This window comes from Columba livia, chromosome 8 (assembly GCF_036013475.1).
Source record: "Columba livia isolate bColLiv1 breed racing homer chromosome 8, bColLiv1.pat.W.v2, whole genome shotgun sequence".
Taxonomy (NCBI): Eukaryota; Metazoa; Chordata; class Aves; order Columbiformes; family Columbidae; genus Columba; species Columba livia.
Window position 1 is genome coordinate 24,351,752 of NC_088609.1, and position 22,814 is coordinate 24,374,565.

The 22,814-nt window shown below is 37.4% G+C and overlaps 1 protein-coding gene across 7 annotated transcripts; it reads right to left on the reverse strand.

The window, feature by feature from the left end:
- Positions 1-130: 130 nt before the first annotated feature.
- On the reverse strand, positions 131-22,754 carry CCDC18 (coiled-coil domain containing 18). 7 transcript variants are annotated; one of them, XM_065071126.1, is made up of 25 exons: positions 22,616-22,754; positions 21,561-21,708; positions 21,243-21,399; positions 20,856-21,023; positions 19,936-20,045; positions 18,935-19,063; positions 16,899-16,995; positions 16,089-16,210; positions 14,389-14,698; positions 12,997-13,073; positions 12,725-12,885; positions 11,858-12,078; positions 11,303-11,413; positions 10,014-10,145; positions 9,153-9,287; positions 8,488-8,565; positions 6,930-7,046; positions 5,377-5,544; positions 4,771-4,913; positions 4,137-4,300; positions 3,087-3,300; positions 2,417-2,516; positions 1,380-1,496; positions 770-913; positions 131-374 (listed from the first exon to the last, which is right to left on the reverse strand). In XM_065071126.1, exons 2-25 carry the CDS (start codon positions 21,689-21,691, stop codon positions 360-362), a joined length of 3,321 nt encoding a protein of 1,106 aa, XP_064927198.1. In that variant the 5' UTR covers positions 21,692-21,708; positions 22,616-22,754; the 3' UTR covers positions 131-359. The 7 variants fall into 7 exon arrangements, 5 of the variants coding, with proteins under 5 accessions (XP_064927198.1, XP_064927195.1, XP_064927196.1 ...); XM_065071123.1 differs by having other exon boundaries at positions 131-913; XM_065071124.1 differs by having other exon boundaries at positions 131-913; positions 22,662-22,702.
- Positions 22,755-22,814: the final 60 nt, after the last annotated feature.

Below are 22,814 nucleotides of genomic sequence, written 5' to 3' on the forward strand. Positions count from 1 at the left end.
TCCAAACAAAAATTGTTAATAAGGTAATACCATTGTGCTCTTAATTAGAAGCTGGATGTGAAACACAAGTAAACAGTTTAAAATAGTTGGGAAAAAAATGACAGCTGAAATTAATTTCCGCAACTCAAGATACTTAAAAAATAAAATTTATTTCTCAAAAATAAATTATGTTGTTATAGCAAGATGATATGCTCAAAAACAGTTGGAAAAATAAAAAGGTTGTCATTTGTGTCAGTACAAAACCCCCGTATTATTTACAAATACAATAAAAAAATTTCCTCTTTGAATGCACAATTACGTTGCCAGCAACAGCATTCCTGGGTTGCTGCTTATCCAATGGCAAACATTCCTTCCTCCCTTCACAGTTCTTGCCCCTGAAACAAAATACCTGTGATCAGAACCTTTCTTTAAACTTCTGCACTCAATTTACTGTATCGCATCATACAGCGTATTGTTTCATTTCATTTCATTTCATTTATTTCAAGGAAGACCATGTTCATAGCCAGAACATCAGGTTACTAAAGATAATCTATATTCAAATTTCTCCATAAAGCAAACAGTTAAGAGTGTGCCATTAAAACTGTAATTTTTAAATCGTTAAACTGGTTTACCTTTATGGGATTAAGATTCAGCAAACACCAGGATATAAAATAGAATTACATGGGGAGAAGTAATGACATCTATTCTAGAGACACAGTGTTGTTCCTTCTAGACAGTTACAGTAATGGCATTAAAAATTGATAATTTCTGTATCCAAGGAACATTTTACGTTTTCAAGAGCTCCTGGGCTCTGTTGTTTTCTTTCTATTCTCTTCTTCAGCTGATTTATTTCTTGATCTCTCTGGAGCAACTCAAACTCTTTTTCACGAAGCTCATCTTTAGAGTGCTGAAGTTTCTTCTCTAAGATCTGAATCTGAACAGAAAATGCAATTAAATCAGAACAGATACTTTACCAAAATCAGAACAAATTTAAAGGTGAAAAAAAGCCAACACACACACACAAAACAAACCCGAAAAACTCACAAATACTGTCAATATTACCTCTGACTTTGGACTCCTTTGTACATTTTTCATTTTATTTTTGTCAACATTTTCCTTTATTAAAAGATCAGTTTGGCAGCTATACTATATCCAGTAAAAGAAAATACATTTTCATTTTTATGCTGATATATTCCTGCACATTTTTTAGTTTTAATTGACAAACATTAAATATTTTTGCTAGCACATTATTGAGATGCTCCCGTCTTCCCTCTCCCTACAATAAGGAACCGGTTTTACTCTTCTAGATTAAACGTGGTCAGCTACAGTGGAACAGACTTTCTCATAGAATTAGCTGCCCTTTGTTAAGGAAACCGGGGTTTAATTTAAGCAAGAATTACCTGTTTGTTGCATTCCTTAATTTCTAACTCTGACTTCTCTAAATTGCACTCTAATCTAATTATTTGTTGTTGCATTTCTCCCCTATGTTCACGAACCGTCATATCCAACTGTGTAATCTAGAGGTAAAAAAGAAAAGGAAATACTTTATTTTGAGCTATTTTGAACTAGTATGCAGATTTGAGGTAATATTACAAAATAGGATAGCAAAAGGAATGAAACAAATTCTTTGTAGTCTCAAGCAGCCAATATAAAAATGCACCCCAGCTATCTTGATAAAAACTAAGAGTCAAACACAAACAGACAAGTGGAAAATGGGGAAAAAGGCTGTAACTGAGCATGTTCGGTCCTTGGACACACAGAATACAAACCTATTTCTCATTTTAAATGGCATATAATGAGTGGCTTATTATACTAATGCATCTTGTTAGAAAGTGCCGGATTTTGCAAAAAAAATCCTATTGCTCTGATGAATTTTTTTTTAATCCCCACCCCTTGTCTCTGAACCTCAAATGTTCTTGTATATGAAGACTGGTAACTCCTGCAGGAAGTAGCTATTAGAAGGCTAATTATAAGCGACAGAAGAACAGTTCTGCCATGACAGGTATAAAATCCTGAAGGCAGACCAAAAGACTGAACTACAGAAGTTTATTCCCAACAAAGATGCTGTTTCATATTTGGACGCTGCTTTGAGGCTAATCAAACATGCTCCAGTCTAAACAAGGAAAGAAATCTCTCATCTCCAAGCACACTTCAGTGCAGATCTTTCCTTCATTTTATCAAACATCAACATACCAGTTGTCCTGTAACAGAACAAAAACAAACCTGTAGCCTGTGGTCCCTTGGAGGAGTACAACCTGATTTCCCCGGTACCATAAGTCTTTGGTGACATACAGCCGGTTTTGAGGTTGACACTGTGGCTATATTAACAGTACAGTTTGGAATGATACCTGAAGGCAATTCAACCTAGCAGGCTTTTTATAAGTTATCTGCTATATAATAGGAATAATTGTCAGTAACATACTTAAAATGATCTGACCTGAGCTGCTCTTTGTTTCAGTTCCCAGTTCCTTTCTTTTAATGCTTGGTCCATGTCAAGGATTTCTTGGTTTTTGTCTTCAATTTCTCCCTTGCAATACCTGAAATTCTCATGTTTAATTGCTTAATGCACATTCAGTTGCTTAGCTTCAAGTATCCAGCTTGAAAATCATGAGATCTATTACTTAAAGCCAAATTACTCTAAAATGTTTATCAGCTAATTGATTACAACAACCCACCCCAAATGGAAGAAGTTCTTCAACTTTATTCCAGGTGGACTTCTCCCAATAACAACTTATTCAAGTTATTTAATTGGTTACCATGAAGACTGTTCTTAAAAAAAGAATACTACAGAAGCAAGTATCATTAAATTACAGTCAGAAAGGAAACTGGACAATTTCACTATAAAAGAAAGTAGTTCTCTTACAATTATTTCACAGCTTTGGGATTCAGAGAATAGTTGTAGCAGATTTTAAAATAGAATTCCCATAAAAAGAATTCAGCACTTCTACAAATTAAAAATGAGCCAAGGAGCTACTATATCAAGGTACCTTACAGCTACAAACCACCTAAAAATTACAGAGGGTTGGCAAGAAAATTTAAAAAGACCATCCAAACTATTTGCTAAGTAACACAACTAAGTTTTCCTTATGGAAAAGACACCAGCTTACCTGAGCTCAGTTGTTAGATCCCTAATAGCAACATGCTTCTCCTCCAGAGAGGACTGTGCATTCTGTAATGTATCTTGCAATTCCTGAAGCTGTGCTAAAGCAACTTTTAATTCTCCATGGGCATTCTGTAATGCAGATTCTAGTTCTGCTGTTTTCTGTAAGGCTTCCCTATGGCAAGTCTCACTTTGAAGCAGCTTATCTTCTAAATCATTCACTGTTTTACACAAACATACACACACACCAGAAAACACAAAACGTTTAATCATTATCTGTGTCAGAGTCTTTATGCAACACCACTGCCTACTACCATTTGTGGTCATTATCAATTTTCGGTATCAGCATCTTTAGGAAAATCTAGAAAAACGGTGACTTATGAGGTTATAAACAACCTTTTAATGACACCTAAGTCTTTGCTGGTTTTATTCAGTTCATAAAATATAATTGACTTGAAATGTGAGGATGTATCTAAAAACATTTCACCAAGGAGAAAGTACAGGGACAACATAGTAACTGAATATGTAGTGCTACAAAAAAGGCTAGCAGAATTGCTTGTAAGCCTCCAGTTTAAAAGCACGGTAAAATTAAATTAAATAATGGAGGAGGAGGGGCTGGAGAGTTTATTATTTCCATAAACTCTCTTGTGGGGTTTTCTGTTTGTATTCTGTGCTGTCTTTTTTGGAATACCATATGCCTTTATTAAATTTATGTGTCTTGTTTGATTACCACATTAAGAATCTGTATGACCAACTTATAGGGAACACTACCTATTCATCTCACCTGGGGTAAAGGTACATCCCACAAAAGAGAGAATTTGCAAAGTTACATTAAAAAAGAGTTTGTGGGATTTTGGGAGCGTGGGTTGTTTGGGGGAAGAAGGTTTAGTGTGTGTTTTTAAATTATGGAATTACCAACACACAAAAAACAACCCACAACATATTTTGACTCTCATGTACTTGATTATAAAACAGAGGAAAAAGGAAAAAAAAGTCTAATAGATACAGAGAAGTAGCATGATGAAAGGAAGCCTGAGAAACAAAATAACAAAATTACCTTTGTTTGCCTTTTCATTGAGCTCTGATCGTGCTTCTTCCAAGGTAATATCCAACTGATTTATCTGCATTGCTTTGTCTTCACAGTCTTGTTTTAATTGCGCTACTTTTTTTTCCATATCAGTAAGCACATTCTTGCACTGATTCATCTCCAATTTAATTTGTCTAAATAGAAGAAGCAACCAGAACAAATTGAACCTTGTAATAACAAAAGCAACATACTTATGTCCTTACTGGCTCCAAGACAACAAGCACTTGTGAATAAAATAGGGATAAAAAGAATTCAAGTTAAGCAGGCTTTTCTCACAATTAAAACCATATTCTTTCAGACTACCAAGCTCTCCTAGAATGTACCGTCTAAAATTACAAGCAACTTGATACATTTATGAATTGAATTGCATTATGCAGTGCTATCTTAAGGCTAAACGGGTTGCCAGGACACACTTCAGTTCCAGTGGAAGACTGTTCCAGAAACTCATGTCTCTGCTAGTTAGAAACTTCCCTTCTGATTTCCAATCTATGCTCCTACAGAAACTGAACTGTATGACTACACAGCTGAATACCATTTCAGACAGCAATCTTTCTTATTGATATGTCTGTTTGCAGAATATACCTCTCAGTTACTCTAAACCTACCTGACTGTACCATTAAGTTCATCCACTTTCTGTCTGTTTACATCTGCTTCCTGAGCAGCCAAGCGAAGTTTCTCCTCTGCCTTTCTCAGCTCATCTTCTCCATACGCTTTCTGCTTCTGAAGCTCTTGTTCCAAATGGGATACCTATGTAAAAAAGGTATTTTAAACATGTTGGTACTTCAAAATTACATTCCAAAGAAACATATATCCTTGTGTTGCAACTCATATAGTGAGAGTTTTAACACAGATTTCTTTAGTCTAAAATTTTATATAATTTAAGACTAGAACTTTGCATTTGAAAAACAAATAGTTTCTAGTAAATATAACAAGATTCAGCTTTCTGAATTTCAATACACCTCTCCTTAATTGCAGTCTACGGTTTGATTTCCAAGTAGTTAGCCACTCTAATGCTAGCTAGAGTTTCTGAAAGCACGGAACCTGGTTTAAGACAAAGCAAACCACTAAACTCTTTATTTTAGATATATCTAAAATTACAACTATCAACTTGAATATCAAAGAAACATTCAGATTTTAAAGGTATTAGAAAAACCTATATTAAAACATTTAATTATCTGTCTTTACGTAGACACTTCTCACCATACCATACCTGTTTTTCAAGTTTAATTTGAACATCTTCCAGCTCCCCGTTTCTAATAGTTTCTTGCTGCAACATTTGCTGCTGATGATGCAAAGTTTGTTGTAGGCGAATATTTTGTTCACTTGTACCCTGAATGTTCTGATCTTTTAGTTTTATTTCTTTCTGTAAATAATGAACCTGAAAACGCATTTATTTTCCATTACAACAAAACATTTTTATTTGCATTTGCATCAGGTATTCTCTTCCTTCTTAATGAGCACAGAATCACACCTATGATTCAGTCAAACTTCTGACTCTGAATTTATGTTGCATTATGGTTTCGACAGCACATGACAATATCTCATAATTCATCACTGAGCTGAGTTGTGCTTTATAAAGTGAGGAGAGAAGTAACTCATTAGCCCCAGTTGTTGCCTTATTGTTTTCTAAATATATCTAAACTGGTCAACACTTTAAAAACATATATAACAAAGATTTTTCATTTCTAAATTAGTGAACTGTTTTTCTTTCTGTCACTCTGCTTTATTTCTCAGAAAGTCCTTGTTTTCCCCTTGAGATTTTGTTCTCATTCCTCCCCCTTGTTTCTTCCTCCCTCTATGACAACATTCATTCCAATAAAAAACTGGAATTCTTCGTGCGTAACTTGTCACGTGTTGAATGGTCTGATTTCTCAATGATGAGTAACAATAATTTTCAGGGAGGGAGGGAGGGTGTGGGTGGGAAGCAGCAAATGTTCGTCAAAAAAATAAATTTAAAAAAAATCACTAACTGCTCACCCCAAAGCGGAAGTAGTGACTGTCACTCACTTATGAAGACATTGGTCACAAATGCAAAACCTCATTTGCTGCCCTCAGGTTTCACACAGCATCCAGTCTCTTAATGCAGTATAACAACACCAGATTTTAGGGCTTAGAAAGCAGCAGTAATTATCACAAGCTTATGCGTAACACAGACCATAGATTTCCATCCCTCCTGCTGCACAGGCTCTAGTAACCTCTGGCTGACTAAAGCCCATCTCTGAGCAGGTAGGACAGCACTGACATTAACTAATTATCAGAGTAGGCTGTTCATGTGGTCAGTCATCCCCACAAATAAAAATTAATGCTAATGATATGTAAATTTAATAATTTATTGTTTTCATATAGTAAGGGAAAGTATGATAAAACTCAGACCTTGATGTAAAAATTTTCTTAGGTCCAGGACTTCTTCCCCATTAAGATACCTGAGACACAAATCAATTATATGCACCTGTGTTTAAATTCCAGTAACGCTCTCTCCATTTTCTCCAAGACAATGTTTTCTTCTACTTAATTCTGATTTTGTCACTTCTTTCAACAATTAGTTTATCTCAGTACTTCCTTTCCCTATGCTTATCCAGTGTTTCTTAGTTCTGATTTTCCCCTTTACCCTCACCAAATGCATATTCTTCTCCCAGCTTATTTCTTATTCACAGCTCTTACTGCAAATGTTTTGTCTCTTATTTCACAGACAAACTTTTAGATTAAATAATTTGTAACAAGCATTCTCTGCAATACAGAAGAATTATTAAAGCAAGGTGTTACCTCTTCAGACTTTTTTTTGAGCTGATTTTCGAATATCTCCTTATTTTCTTGTGACTGACTCAAATACAGTGCAACTTCTTCCTTACACATGTCTAGGGCTGACTCAAGTTGTCCCACCTAATCGAACATAACAGATCAGTTAAAATCGCATTCCATAGTTTTTATTAACTACTCTAACTGAAATGTTAAAAACCATCTTTGTATAAAATGCCTGAAAAGTTACATTTTTATCTTAAGAGTATTAAAACAGGCACAGATGACTATGATACACTTGAAAACTGAAACAGTATTCAGAAATTAAAATTATTTGTGAAATTAAAATATTTTAGTCTGTGTTTAAATCATATGAGATCAGTTGTTAGAAGTTATTCCAGTATTTGTCAGCAGCTACAATATAAAAGCAAACATATGTCACATACCAAATCATTAATCCACCGTGTTTCATTACGTATAGACTTGTATAAATAAATTTGGAATAATCATCATATTTTTGAAAAAGACTTGTCACAGCCTGCGTAACATTCAGATCTTAATACAATTCCTCTCATAAAGCTACTAAGCAGCAATTTTTTCCTTTCTGCACTGAGAGACAGCACCTGAGTTCTACCAAAAGGGAAAGGAAAAGCTTTAAGCAATGTCAACACTATTAATTTTACCCTTTTACTATTAATTTGTACTTGAGTCATCTCTATAAAATCTCCTATAACTTCAAACAGATAAAAATTATAATGAATAAACCCCCAGAGGTCTTAAGCCACAGTAATTAAACTTTTCTCAACTGTCTGGTTTCAAAGCTAAGGTGGCTTCTCTCATCAATGAGAGCTGTGCTGAATTTAGCTGCAGATTGGCTAATGCTTTCAATGCTACCGATTTTCTAAACCATGTTGTATTTCATAGCCCCCTCCCCACCCAAGTCAAGGGCTTTATGAAAAAAAGTGATCATGGGTCTTAATTTTAAATCTCTGAAAAACCTCCTAAATACTACAAATAGAAAAGTGGTGCAACACAAGTTCAGAAAGAGCTACCAGCTAATCCCCAGTATCTTCTTCTAGCGATAACCTGAAGATTTAATGCTGTTTGAAACCTGACTCCAGTAAATCACTACACGGTAATGGCTTATTGAAATACTCTTGCAAATGCTGCATGGAAAGTACAGAGCAAACACTAGGAAGAGGTATAGATGACAAAAAACATGACCAATTTCACAATATCACATGTCTAAAATATATGTCCTATCTAGAACAAAAACCAACATAAAATTATCTTCATTAGACAGCATTTTACTGTAAGAGTACAAGAACAAGTCTGCCCTATTTGTAACTACAGTAATTTTATAAAGCGATTATGCATTGTGTAATATCTCTTGCTGCAAGTTTCATCATACTTTCAATTAAAAAAAAATGGAAATACTTCAGATTAATGACTTCCAAAATATCTACATGAGTCAAATTTCTATAAAGCAGGCTTGATACAGTTTTTTCTATAGAGGATAAGTGGAAATACATGATTACTGCAAACTTTAAAACTATTAATTGAAAATTACAAAGAACTTACTAACTTTGATTCTTTCTTCTGTTAACTGACTTTTCAGTACCTTCAATCCTTGATCTTTCTTGATATTTTGATTTTCCATTTCCTGTGTGTACACATTTTTATGCAACAAATTTTAAATATAGTTACAATAATTTAACTAGTAAATATACTAAGAATCAGAAAAAAAAAAAAAAAACACAAAAAGAGAGATCAGTGTTTTTAAAACACAATTGCTTATATACTGTATTTGTGTGCATCATTCTTTGAAGTGAATTTGGTTCTCAATAGGTGTCCCTTCATATTCTGCAGCAGTAGGTATTAATAAAAGGAATAAAACATTGCCATAATAGAGCATTCTTGGTTTTCCAGCTAGTGCAGAATAGATGCAATCGTTCTTTAGCCAGACCTGCTTCCTTTGATTAAAGCAAGAAGCCCAAGGGGCAAACCAGAGGCATAAACAGAACACTGAGGCAGAATATAATGAAAGGTCATTAAAGTTCATACAATTTATAGTACTAGTGCTGGGGATTTATACGAGATTCAGTCAACTACTCAAACAAGAATTAATAAGAAAGAACTTAAGCATCTTTTATTTTCTCATTTTTTTTCTATGTGTTCATGTATAGGATTTTGACCATTATCAGTCAGCTGTTTGATTTACATTTAAAGAAAGTCAAGATCCAGCCTTACCTCTCTGCTTTCTATCAGCAGCCTATCCAGTGATTCAATGCGATGCTGTTTATGTATAACATCTTGTTGCAAAATAGATATTATTTTCTCTTGTTCAATGAATTGTTGATGCTTCTTCTCTAGCTGTATCTGAAGCTGTCCGTAAGTAATGAATGATTTATTATTTAATAAGCTTTTTCAGAGCATTTGTGCATCTAAATATGTCATTCAGTTCTATTCACCCATCACTTACATTCCTGCAATCAGCAGTATTGCACAGTATTAAAAATATCAAGAAATCCCAAGGCCTTAATATTTTAAAGCAAGAGGAGAATTAAGAGAATGAGGGGAGGCAGAGTGTCATTGCCTGTCATCAGCCAAGACAGTGAGACATATATACATTCTTTAGTAAAAGACAACAAGCTTCTTGAACAGCTACAAACAGCCACAGTTACATCTCTAATCACACGAAGCAATGGAATTCTTCTCTGAAGACTGAAAACCCTACCAACAGTTCCCCCTGAACACAGATGCACATAAGGCTCAGGCTGGCAGAGGTTCAGCAAACGAGATAATACTGTTAGAAGCTGTCATGGTTTAACCCCAGCAGGCAAAAAAAGCTATGGGTTTTTTCGTGCTAGGTATTTTGAGCAAAGAACAACGGTATTATTCCTAAATCACTATTGTTCTTCAGTTGAGGAGAATAGAGGATATTAATATCCCAGAGGGAAATCATGGGATTGTGTAGTGTTAGATAGAAAACGAACTAAAATCAGGAAATGTAGAGAGAAGATAATATAACTTTTTAATTGGACATCTGCCATAGGAAAAATGTTACCAAGTGTATCACTCATACATACTAGCACACAAGGAAGGCCTTACCATTTCAATCTGTTTCTCCATCTCTTTGTGCTGCTCACGATGAACCAACTTTTCTTTTTCAAAAGCAGAAGTTATTTGCTTATGTTCTTCACTGATAGTTGTTTCCAGCTCATGAATGCGTCTGTTTTTAACCTGGGTAACAGCAACGACAAAAAGGACTTAATAAAAATATTTAGCTGTAATATTAAATAGTGGTTTATTTGATGATACAGTTCCTCGATTTCATAGAAGAACAACACAGAAAATGCTGAAGTTACATTCATGTGTCATCTCAAAGGATGTCACACCTATAATATAGGCACAGAATGCCACTAAATGCAGCCACTACACAGAGACAAGGTGTCTGCCAAGGTGGATGATGCACAGCAGCAACTAGAGCAAGGAACTTCTCACAGAGACAAAAAGAAATTCCATGTTCACATGGACAGATGGAATCTTTAAAATTCAGCTTTCCATTTGAAAGGGTCTACATGAAAAGCTTCCTTTTCTAGCAACCTTAGATCCCTTCTCAAAACTGGAAAAGTTTGTATAACAATACCCACACCAGAATTTACAGCGCTCCAATGTTAGATCACTTTCACTTATTACCACTTAGAAGACTTTTTTTTATTCACAGGTCTACATCTATTTCTTGAAAATACAGGTAAAGAAGAACAACAAAAAAAGAAACAGAAAAGTGATTTATCCAATGTCCCGGTTAACAATTGGAATCCACCTCTGTTACCTTCTACCCTAATAATTTAATGTGGAAGACTACTTGAGAACTTCAGAAAAAGAAACAGAACAGTGCCAACACAGTACATTCTAACCTACTCATCCTATACACCAAACCAGTAGTGTATACGCTAATTTTAGGAGTAGTATTGTTCTGTTCCAGGGAGGGAAGGCGGTTTCACTAAGTGAGGATTAAAACAAGATTTAGAGAGTGAGCTCAAAGGATGGAAAAATCTTCATTTTTTCACAGAGACGATAAAATTCTGATCTCACTAAAACTAATGGCGATGCTACAACGGATTTCAATATGACCAGATTTTCATTGCACACATCATCGTAAGGAAAAAGTAACATATCCATTAATAACTTAACATGTTCAAAAGCAGGAAAAAGGGGTTCTTTTATTTGATGCAAGATTATTCTGTTTCTAAGAACGTCACTGTCTAAAAATTGCAGAGATTGTTTAGCAGATGGGAAAGTCTATCCATTTTGAATACATGGAATACCACTGTTTCAACTTAATCTCTATTTACGTCTCTTTAGACAAATGTAGTTTCTCATTGAGAACATGGTACCATGAGTTCCTGTTCCAACTCAGTATTTCTTGCTGCAGCAGCAGAATAAGCAATAGTCTTTTCTTCCAATTGTTTCTCACGTGCAGAAAGTTGAGAAGATTTCTTTGTTATCTGAAATTCAATATGGCACAAAACAGCATGAAGACAACTGTTCTGAGTTTGTTCAAGTATTTGTATCTACTTTCTTACTATCAATTCACTTTATTACCTAAAGAGAACAATTCAGGACAACTACCCCAATTTTTCCAATTCATTATAATTATCAGTGCCATACGAGTGTATTAACTATTACAGATTTATGACATGTATGGCCACTATTAGAAATACTGCAAATGCCATTATGCTGGAATTCTACAAACACATTGGGACCAGAATGTAAACATTATCACTTTAACTTATTCAACCAGAAAAGAGCTGGCTGAATTTTTCTTAGATATGCCAGATTTTAAAATTAATATGGCAAATGCAGTTTTTCCATAACTATTGTCTTAACTATCTTTGATTACTGAACTAAACAAAAAGTGACATATTTTTTCAGTGCTACTAAAAACTTACTTCTCTCTCTAAGCTATTAGCTTTTGAAGCCTTCTTCAATAAGTCTTCCTGTATGATTTGAAACTGACTGGCTCTCTGAGCCATGCTGGTCTTCAAAGAAGAGTTCTCATCATCTGCTTTTGTCAGTTTAGTGTGTAACTCTTCTATTTCTTTCTGGAATCTTTGCCTCTCCTTTTCAAATTGTTTGCTGATAAGTTCCAACTGTTGACAATTTCTTCTCTCTCAAAGTAGAGAAAAAAAAATTAATATCAATTTATAAGAGAACATACAAACCAGTACTCTAGCAAATAATCACACAAACCAAAGAGCAATGGAATATAATTTAACGACAGCATATTGAGCTAACAAATACAGTATTCAGATATTCTTCCTTGTAATGTAACTGAAGGCTGTGATTCATGAAAACAAACCAAACAAAAAAATGAAGACATCATCATTATATAGGTGCCCTGAAGTCATTTCATGGAGCAGTCCTAATAGGAGTTGCAGAAGCGATTACAGAAATTCTACAACAGCAGGATAGACAGAAAATAATCAAATAAAATACAGAGACATTAGCATAACCTGCATAAAGAAAAAAATATATGTTTCTATTTCAACACAACTCATAGCTTGGACGCTGCTGAACACATAACTTAACTACAATAGCAAAAGGATGAAGAATATTGTGCCTGGAAAACATGACAATTTCCAGAATTACAAGGTGGCAAAATGCTCCCTGTTCAAACAAACCGTAACTGTTGACTCACAGAGATGCATTTTAAAAGACACTATAAAAACAATTTAAACCCCACTTAAAACAAAACAAAACAATCCTACTCTGTGGATTAATGAGACAGAACTGCACAACTGTTTTGGTCAGCTTACCTCCTTGGCTTCTGATCAATTTGACAAGATCTGCTTCCAGGCCACATAACCCACTATTTTCTTGTCCTTCATTATCATTAGAAAGATGCTCAGCACCATTACAGACAGTTAAGTTTGCACGAGGCTTTTGAATTTCTTCTTCTTTCATTGCCAGCTTAATGCTATTATTAAAGGAGGAGACAATTATTTAACATTCCTTCTACATGCCAGTTCTAATATCACCCTTATTATCTGCCTATTCTTGCCATAATTCAGTAACCAGAAAGTTATACCTTGATTCACAAGATTCAGAGAGAGCTTCTTCTGTTGAGGAACTGGATAGCTGGTGTTTCAAGTGGTGCCATTTAAACTAAAAGTTAAGGGGAAACCAAGATCAATGCAAAAAATTACTTTTTATTGCTTCACAATTCATGTGTTATACCAGCATATAAGTTTTTAGACACATATTCCAGGATGTTGAAAGTTTGGATAACTTGATCTTTAAATTTATTCTCCTAAGTGTTGCAGAGTGCTACAGGTTTGTTTCACATTAGTAGAAATTATAGGCATTAAGGCCCTTTAAAATGGAGACAATTCTTTCAGAGATCTTTGTACAGGTACTAAAAGCATGAACATTTTTGCTGTGAATAATTAAATAAATGGAGATACTATCAGTAATTCCATTTTTTGAACTTCTCACATCATGCTTCCTTACAGATTTTGATGACTGCATTTAATACCAGTTTTTTCTCAAGTTACAGAAGGCTTCTGAATATTCCATTAAATCCCAATTTTTTCCTGGAAATCATATATTAGTTTGGGTTGGAAGGGGCCTTCACAGCTCATTTAGTCCAACCCCCCTGCCATGAGCAGGGACATCTTCACCAGATCAGGTTGCTCAGAGCCCCATCCAGCCTGGCCTTGAATGTCTCCACGGATGGGGCATCCACCACCTCTCTGGGCAACCTGGGCCAGTGTTTCACCACCCTCACTGTAAAAAAATTCCTTCCTTGTACCTAGTGTATCTCTCCTGTCTTTTAGTTTAAAACCACTAGTCCCTGCTAAAAACTTTGTTCCCATCATTCTTATAGACTTCTTTTAAGTACTGAAAGGCCATAATAAGGTCTCCCTGGAGCCTTCTCTTCTCCAGGCTGAACACCAACTCTCTCAGCCTGTCCTCACAGGTATCATAGAATGTCCTGAGTTGGAAGGGACCCACAAGGGTCATCAAGTCCAACTCCTGTCCCTGCACAGGACAACCCCCAAATTCACACCATGTGTCTGAGGGCATTGTCCAAATCCTTCTTGAACACTGTCAGGCTTGGGGCTGTGACACCTCCCTGCGGAGCCTGTTCTAGTGCTCCAGCACCCTCTGGGTGAAGAACCTTCTCCTAATGTCCAACCTGAACCTCTCCTGGTGCATCTTCCTGACATTCCCTTGAGTGATGTCATTGATTGCCAGAGAGAAGAGCTCAGTGCCTGCCCTTCTTCCTCCCCTTGTGAGGAAGCTGTAGCCACCATGAGCTCTCCCCTCAGTCTCCTCCAGGCTGAACAAACCAAGTGACTTTAGCTGCTCCTCACAAGCCACATTATTTCTCAAGAACATCACACGATTTCTACACAATGTCAGTTAGAGTTGTTCAAGATACATAATAAAACCTGTAAGGGTATATCAGTTACCGTACCTCTTCAGATGTACTTTGAGACAACTGGGAAATAATGGTTTCTAGTATGTTGAGCTCTTCTCTTGAATCCTCAATTTCTTGATGGCATAATTTCAAGCAGTTATGCTGCTGTGCAGTAAGTGCTTTCAGCTCTGCATTTTCACTTATTAGAGCATTTTTTTCTTTAAGTACGATTTCTTTTTCACCAAGTTCACTCTCAAGCTCAATGATCTTCTCATCAGACCAAGTCAGCATTGATACCATTTCACTGTTCTTTGCCTCTAGAGTTCTAATTTCTTCTTTTGTGCTATGATTCTCTTCCTTTAATTGCCTAAAAAAAGTATATCCATTTAAAAGGTATAGCTCAACAAAGAGAAGTAGAATAGGAGTTCCATTATTAGAAGTACTAGAAGACACCATAACTACACTGTTTTACTAGTTTCCTCCCTCTCATAATCTAGGATTAGCTCTATTTAAAGGACAGAAAGATTTTCACCACTTTACTCAGCTTACACTCTTTCTAAGGAAATTTAAAAACAGGACAAAATAACTACATAACTATACCTAAAATGTCCATAGATGAAGAAAACATACTAAGACTGAGCTAGTCTAGCATTCTGCTACTAACAAGAGAGAGAGGTCCTATTTCTTCTCTTGCTTCATATCTGACTGTACTGTGAGCCAATTTTTAGCCCATCATAAGTTATTCACTTTGTTAGGTACCTGCTGATTTAGCAAACTGATTTAGCTTTGCAAAGGTCCAGATGAATGCCAAACTAAGTGCAAGTTCACACAGAAAAAAGGGCAGGGTACAGGAAAGACCCCCAGTCTGCATCAGAGAGCTATTAAATAGACTCAGGCTAGGGTAAGGGTGCTCACATGCTGCCCACCCTTGCCAAAAGAAGCTTGAAGAAAAACTGTTAAGCCAAGAATGTGGATCTGAGTGGGGTGTGTGAAGGGGACACCCAAAACTGTCTGCAAAGGTGTTTGTCCAAACCTAATAATGCTGATGGTTGTCTTTCCTCATGAAAGTAATGAGGGAATTAGCAAAAGACACATGAAATAAAAGGGGGTTCAGTTTGAAAAGAAACAGACAAGGAGCAGAAAAATTTGTAACAGTGGGAAAGGACCTTGGAGTGGGAACAGAGTAGCAGTCAAAACCTGGTTTGACACTTCCAGAAGTTGCATCACAACCTCAGCTCAAACCTGAGTGCAGCCTCCCCATCCAATGCCAAGAGTATCCTTCATTCTACCTAGGGACTGACAAAATGCTGTGCAGCAAGTAGAGACTCACACCTGGCCGTGTAAGTGAACTCACAGAGCTTTCTCATCAGCACATACATTAGCGAGCTGCAGGCAGCAGAGCCAGAGTACCCACCTCCCACAGCAGCAGTGGGCACAGGAACCTGCGCTCCCTGTGCTCCCAAGAGCCTTGGTGGTGTTGCTTCTCACTGCGACTATGGCAGCGTGTGGGATTACAACTTTTAAGGGTTAGTTATAAAAAAGCATTTAGAAATTTGCAAGTGCATGTTAACATTTTTTACCTGTTTAGGATTATGGTTTGGCTGTTGCATTGCTGATACCGATCCTAAATGTTCACTGATGCTGCTCCTGATTTGGTTTGAACTATGTGAATTGATCAACACATTCACAGCAACAATTTTAACATGTAATTTCTTCCCAAATAACTGTACAGAAATTTTTTACAGCTTTTGCGTTACCTTAATTGCTCTTCTAGGCTCTCTAGATCCTTTCTGTAGCTGACACACTTCTCATTCAACTTATCTTTTTCTTTTTCACAATTTATTAAACGTTTTCTTAGGAGTACTTCTTCAGCTTTAACCTTAAAAAAGCATTTTTTTTGTTACTGTACAATAATCGAAGCTTCCATGGCCAATAGGCTTTTTAAAGAGAATACTGTAAACACTCCATTGTTTCTTTTTAAATTCTGGGAAGCCTGTAGATAAGGGCAAATAAGTTTTCAGTTTCTATGTCATTTTGGAAAAAGTAATGTTATTTTGGTTTAATATTTTAGGGCATATTTGTAGCTGGCAATTTCCTTCCACAAGGAGAGAAGTCTAATCAAATAAAAAAAATCTCTGTAAAAGTTAACTGTCTCAGGCCTCTATTCTTCTCCTTTCAAAAAGCAGGATGCACTAACAATTTTGACCACTGGAAATTTGGTAGATGACTTCATTTTCATCTCAGCTCTTCTCTAGCTCATGTTTCATTGAATAGGTTATGTAGAAGGAATCAAAAGAATTATTTTAAAATGATGATATGCTTTTAAAATGTAAAAGTCCCAGCTGGAAAGCAGGAAACAGAAGAAACCGCAGCAGTATCGAAATACCTCAAAGATGCAGACTGTCCAAACTGCATGAAAACAGTTTAAAACCAGATAACTGAAGTTATCACCACAGTTGCTTACCCTGTCCCAACTCTCTTAAGACTTTGCCACCAACAACTGACCCACTGCTGAACCCACTGCTGTTTGCTGCCTGCATGGCAAAAACAAAGAAAAAATCTCTTACTTTTTCTATTTTTTCGGTTGCTTTCTCTTTAAACTTTTTGAAAGCTCTTGTCAGCTCCTCTGCATTCAACAAAGCTTCATTTCTTTGCTGTTCTGCTCTGCAAAGAAGCATATAAATTATAAAACCCCACAAATTTCAGTCATTATGTAACTATTTCCTCCAGTTACTAAAAACAACTACTAAATTAACTGCTCCAGATAACATCCTTTCTCCTTCCACCTTTTAAGCCCTAGATGAAAAAAGTTTCACAAGGTATAAATTACTTTTAAATACAATTTTTGCATATTAACATAAATTGAATTCCAATAAGATTAAGGATATAAAAATAAACACTTTTGATTTCCCGTCAAAAAGAGTTTGATTCAAATCATCCTCCTGTTCCTACCAGTAAGGAGCCCATTTTAGAGACTGGGATAGCATGCATGATAAGGAAGGAGAAGACAGCAGTGCTTAAAATTCAGACTACTTGAGGGGATCTAGAAAAGACTTTGATACTGAAGGGAGCTCTCGCAGTGGAGTTATGGTGAGACTGACAGGAACTGCTCAAATGACAAATTGTTTGAGGGATACTGGAGAGATGGCATCAATCATAGTAAAGGAAGCTAAAACGGGGACACTATCAGGTGAGGAACTGTTCAAAGCGCCAACCCAGACTGTCTACTATTTTGCTCTATTACTCCGCACCCCTGGCCCTTTCTCACTTTCCCCTGTCACTACTCCCTAGGGAAGAAATTGGAATAGTGACCTGGGGACAGCTCAGGTGTGGGGTCTGTTCTGGACACCAGCACAAACACACAAGAATTACTGCTGCTCAGTAACATTTCTAAGGGAACTGAAGCAAGTGCCTCATCTAAGGCATGACAGCCCACACTCAGATCGGCGTTTCTCAGACTGAGGATCACTGCCCATTTGGAGACAGTAGAAGTATTCAGGGAATTCAGAATAAACAACAAAACCGTGTTAGTCTAAAGCACTTCAGTTTGCTTGGCCAAAGAATAGTAAGTAGTTGTAATTACTAATTTAAAGCAAACTGTAATAATGGTTAATACTAACCATAACATTACATGTTGCCTTTAACACCTGGCAGAAGTTCAGCTTTTCTAAAGTATCTAAATATTTATATTTGCAACTATTAACTAAGTACAGCAATTTCCAACCCCACACATGCTCTGAATGAACAGTGAACATAAATCAAGGTATATTTCTTCACCAGTAGTGCAAGCCGCACAGTATTTCCATTTGTCTAGCACGGGAACGTTACAGGTTATTTCATGGGTAGATACACAAGCAAACAAGGGTTTTGCATTCAAAAGGCTCAAGAAAAGCTTTCATAGCTCATTAATCCAGTTAATTTTGGCCCCAAGTAACCAGTTAAATGAATTGGGCACGTAGAAGTATTTTTATTTATACCTCTCATTTCTTTAAAATTACATTTTGGAAATGACAGGATTGTACATGGTAACTTGCAACAGTCAAAATAAATTACCTAACCCTCCCAGCAGCCACACAACCACTACGCTAAAGGATGCAATAGGAAAGGGAAATGGGGATGGAATCACAGCACCCTTTTCAATAATACCACATAGACAGGTAAGATAAAGGATAACATAAAAGTGTTCTCTGAATTAAGTTATGCTTCAATCACTTTCCTCACACCAAGCCCAAAACTACAGCACTCAGTACTGTTGAATACTGAGCATACACTGTAGGTTCTTGCAAGACAAAGTCAAAAATAACTCAGGAAAAACATATTCTGGACACATTTTGACTCTCCACTGCAGTACATCTATTCTGAGGGGAAAAAACAGGTGACAAACTGGTTACTAATGTATAATATCAGCCTGTAACTACCAGCAATTTCAAGATTTTAGAAGCGCCTGTTCAAATAGTGTCTTCACACAGAACTTCCCCATTTTTTTAAATAACAGTCGTAAAGCAAAGAAATAATTTGATCCTACAAAGCAAATATCTGCCAATAAAAAGAAACATTTATGCACTACTATTTTGTATTCAATTTATTAAAATGACTTAGCTACCTCTTTCCTTGTTTGCTTCGTTCCATTAACTCAATTTTCAGATTTTTATAGTCCTTTTTATATCTTTGCAGGATGTTTTCTTTTTCCATTTCTATTTTCCGGCTTTGATCTAGTTTATCTTCTGCATCTCTAGCGAATAAACAAACCATAATTTAAAAATAGGAACTTTTTGGTAAAGAAACTATACTTTTGTTGTTCTTTTCTGCACGTGTTTAAGAAGCACTAGTGAAACACACTGCAACTCTCAAAACGAGGTTTGGAACACCCATAGCAGTGTGTCTGCAGTCTGGAGCGGTGCCCAAACCTCGTCAAAAAGCATCAGGTGTCACGACTGTCAAGGACCCAGGGGGCTGACTGTGTGCCATAAGAGCTGGACACAGAAATCACTGTTTTCCTGGCAATAGGCATGACTGCTCAGGATGCACATGTGGGAAACAACACTGAAATAGAAAATAAATAAGTATTTTACTTGTTTTGTGAAGACAGACTGTTGGGATATTAATTGACTACTACATAGCATGAGGTTGTAAAATAAACTGACAGCCAGTTAGTCTTCCTGACAGCCCCTGGATACTTTACATTAGCTTTACTTGGCCGTTCGCCTTGACTAATATATTCATTAAGAAAGAATCCTTTACACTACATGGCTGCAGAGTCATGTTTGAAAGCATGTTAATTTACTACCAAAGATGTGCAGTCATGTGCTGTACAATCACTCTAGTCAGTTATGAGGGCACATTCATTTTTCATGTACATTATAAACTGGTTTCTTTTACCACCCTTTATTATTTTTCACCATTTCCTGAAGTACATTCCCCACACATAAAATATCAATACAAAGTAAAACACCTTCCCCCTCCTAAAAAAGGCTCCAAAATGAAAGCTTTGAGCCACAGATTACATGACGCACACACTACCAGTATCCATACATTATCCATAAAAAGAGATTTGACTAGCAAACATACCACAATAAAATGTTGATTTTAAAGTACATTTATTACCTCAGAATTTTATCTTGAGTTGAAACTTCTGCTTCCAAGTTTATAATCTGTTCTTTTAACTTTGGAATGCTGACTAAATGTGTACCTACAGTCGATTCAAGATAAGAAATCTGAAATACAGACACATTTGGGCTTTCATTAACACTTACATATATACCTTCAAATGAGACACAAAAATCTGTGCACTGAATGATACAGTGCCCTTAACCTTCCTATAGAAGATGCTTGTTCATCTACACAAACTGACCTGCAATTTTCCCCTGCATTAACCTCCTCCCAGTTCCCTAGCACCATTACAGTGTGACACACTGTCTAGGAGATCATTTCTTTATATGTTGATCTTGTCTCTTGTTTTTCCTCAAAAGTTTGTATTCCGATATTTCTTCTTCCCATGCCAGACAGTCAAACCTTTTATCTACTTACTTGTACTTAGAGATAACATTTCTCAAACAAAAAGCATTAAGCATTGCTATATTATACTAATGTTACATATACAAGAATATGGTTGTCCTGAAAAACACTGTACATACAAGTGGAGATTAAATCAGTAACAATTTATTAGATACAATATTTCCTTCTAACTCACCTGCACTTTTTCAAAACAGTAATATTAATCCAACCTGAAATGACATCATTTTTCATTTCCTACATTAATCTTAATGTAGGTCAGACACATGAATGTACAGTACTAAATCCATTATTGAAGTATTTCTCTTATACAAGGTATTCTCCGCTCTGTGACTTATTGGCATTAAACTTTGGAACACAAATAGGTAGAATTCATAATTAATATAGTTGTTTTGCTCATGGAGAAATAGATTCCAAACTACTCTGTTCCAAGATTCATGTTGAATATTACGAAGAAATAGAATATTAGACTTTAAAGTTTAATTTTTGACAAATACACTAAAGATACCTACTCTTGTTTTTGACTGCATCAATTCAACATTCACTGTTTCCGCTCTGTTCTTTAGGTAGCGATTCTGAGAAGCCAAATACGCATTTTGCTGATGAAGGGCATTCAGCTTCTCCTTAAGACATTCATTTTCTTCCGCAATTTTCTCAGGAGTTGTGGACACTGGGTAAAACTAGACATTGAAAAGTTATATATATATACACACACACACTCTCTCTCTCATACATGCACAGGTAAGGAATATATACATCAATGGAAACTCTGCAGAACAAATGTATCTAAACCATGCTACCTTTAACAGCACTCTGTGATATAATTGCCCGATGCTACAGTGTATCAACTACAAGCCCTAAGTGAAGGAAAAAAAAATAAAGTAATAAAGTACATTTACTTTGGATTTTCTTTGAAAATCTTGGCAAGATGTTTTCGCAGCATTCTTCTTACAGTTGGAAATGCCTTGATAGCTGCAATTAGGCTGAGCAAGGTCCTCCAGAGTCAAGTCTACGGCCTCATCAAAGCAGTGACCATAATGTTCGCTTGTACTCGTGCTAGGAGGGAGAGCAAAAAGTCGCTACAACATTTTTTCTTTAGAATTTCCATATTGCTCACAAAGAGTATTCAAAAGAAAAGCACAAAAAGAGTTACTTACAATAACCAATGACACTAATTAAGACAGATTTACACTACAAGAAATGGGCTGTTCTCATACCTGGAAAGCTCTTCCTCTACAGTTTGTAGGTCTTTTTCAGTTCTCCTCAGCTGATTCTGTAATGACTGTAAATTTGCAAGCAGGTCTTCAGCAGCAGCACTTTTAGAGCAAGTCCACATACTATATTCCATTGGTACCACACATACAGCTAAAAGAATATTTAATATTAAAACATCGTTAAATGTATGTGAATACTATCTGCAAAGATACTTTTAAAGATACCAAAATAAGGCAAACAGAAAAAAAAAAAAAAACACAACTGAATTTCCAAATGTAAACATGCATTTTGCACAAAACCTATTCCACATTCACTAGATAAAGATTACTCTGTAGAAACTGTTTTTTTGAGGGGAAAAAAAAAAGTTATTATGTATTCGTGAAGTATGAGAAGCTTCATGAACTTATGAAAACTGGAAAAACCTGCTATACATTGGTTGCCAAAAACGCCTCATATAACAGATCTCAGTAGAGGAGTCCGATGCAGCTGGCAGGCGCCGAAAAGGTGACAGCAGCTTCAGAGCGAACACGCAAACCGGCCGCGCCATCCGGCGACCAGAGGGATCCAACAAACGCGGGCGGCCGGGACTCGCCCGCGCAGAGCGCACGGCCCGCCGGGCCGGGCGGGCAGCGCCACCACAGCACACAGGCCTGGAGACACTCTGATGGGGAACGAGTCGGGGGTTCAGCGGAACCAGCACTCCCGTCCGAGTCCCGCAGCACGGGGTCCCTCGGCCGCCGCCTGCGCAGGCCGGAGCTGCCCGGCACCCGGCCCGCCTGCGCGCCGCTCCGCCCGCCCTCAGCCACGGCTGCCCCGGGCGGCCGGGAAGCACAGGGCGTCGCGCCCCTCCACCGCACAGACCGGCGCCGGCGCTGCTCAGCGACAGCAGCCGCTGCTCCTGCAGGGTGCCCGGCGGCGGAGGGGCCGCGGTCCGAGGACCCAGAACCACAGCGCCCAGGCCGGCTGAGAGTGGGCGGCACCGGGCCCGCGCCTGCCTCAGCGCTCCCCGACCGGCGGCCCGCAGGGAAGGGAAGGGAGCGGCGGGAAGGGGCCGTACCTCAGCCTGAGGAGACCCGCCCGGAGCGCCCCGGGCCCGGCCTCACCCGCTTCAAACAGCGCGGGCACCGGCGGCCGGCACCACCCCGCCCCGCGCGGCCCACAGCGCACGCGCAGCCCCGCCCCGCGCGCACCGTGCGCAGCCGCCGAGACCGCGCCGGGGAGGCGGAAGCGCCGCTGGAGCGGAGGCAAACCCACCC

Bases quoted from the DNA above. Each gene is read 5' to 3' on its own strand.
- CCDC18 (XM_065071123.1), bottom strand. From the start codon at position 21,691: ATGGAATATAGTATGTGGACTTGCTCTAAAAGTGCTGCTGCTGAAGAC. The intron at 10,146-11,302 runs GTACCATGTTCT...GCTGTTACCCAG, and splicing joins AGTTGGAACAGGAACTCATG to GTTAAAAACAGACGCATTCA. The intron at 7,047-8,487 runs GTTAGTAAGTTC...ATGTTCGATTAG, and splicing joins TAACAGAAGAAAGAATCAAA to GTGGGACAACTTGAGTCAGC.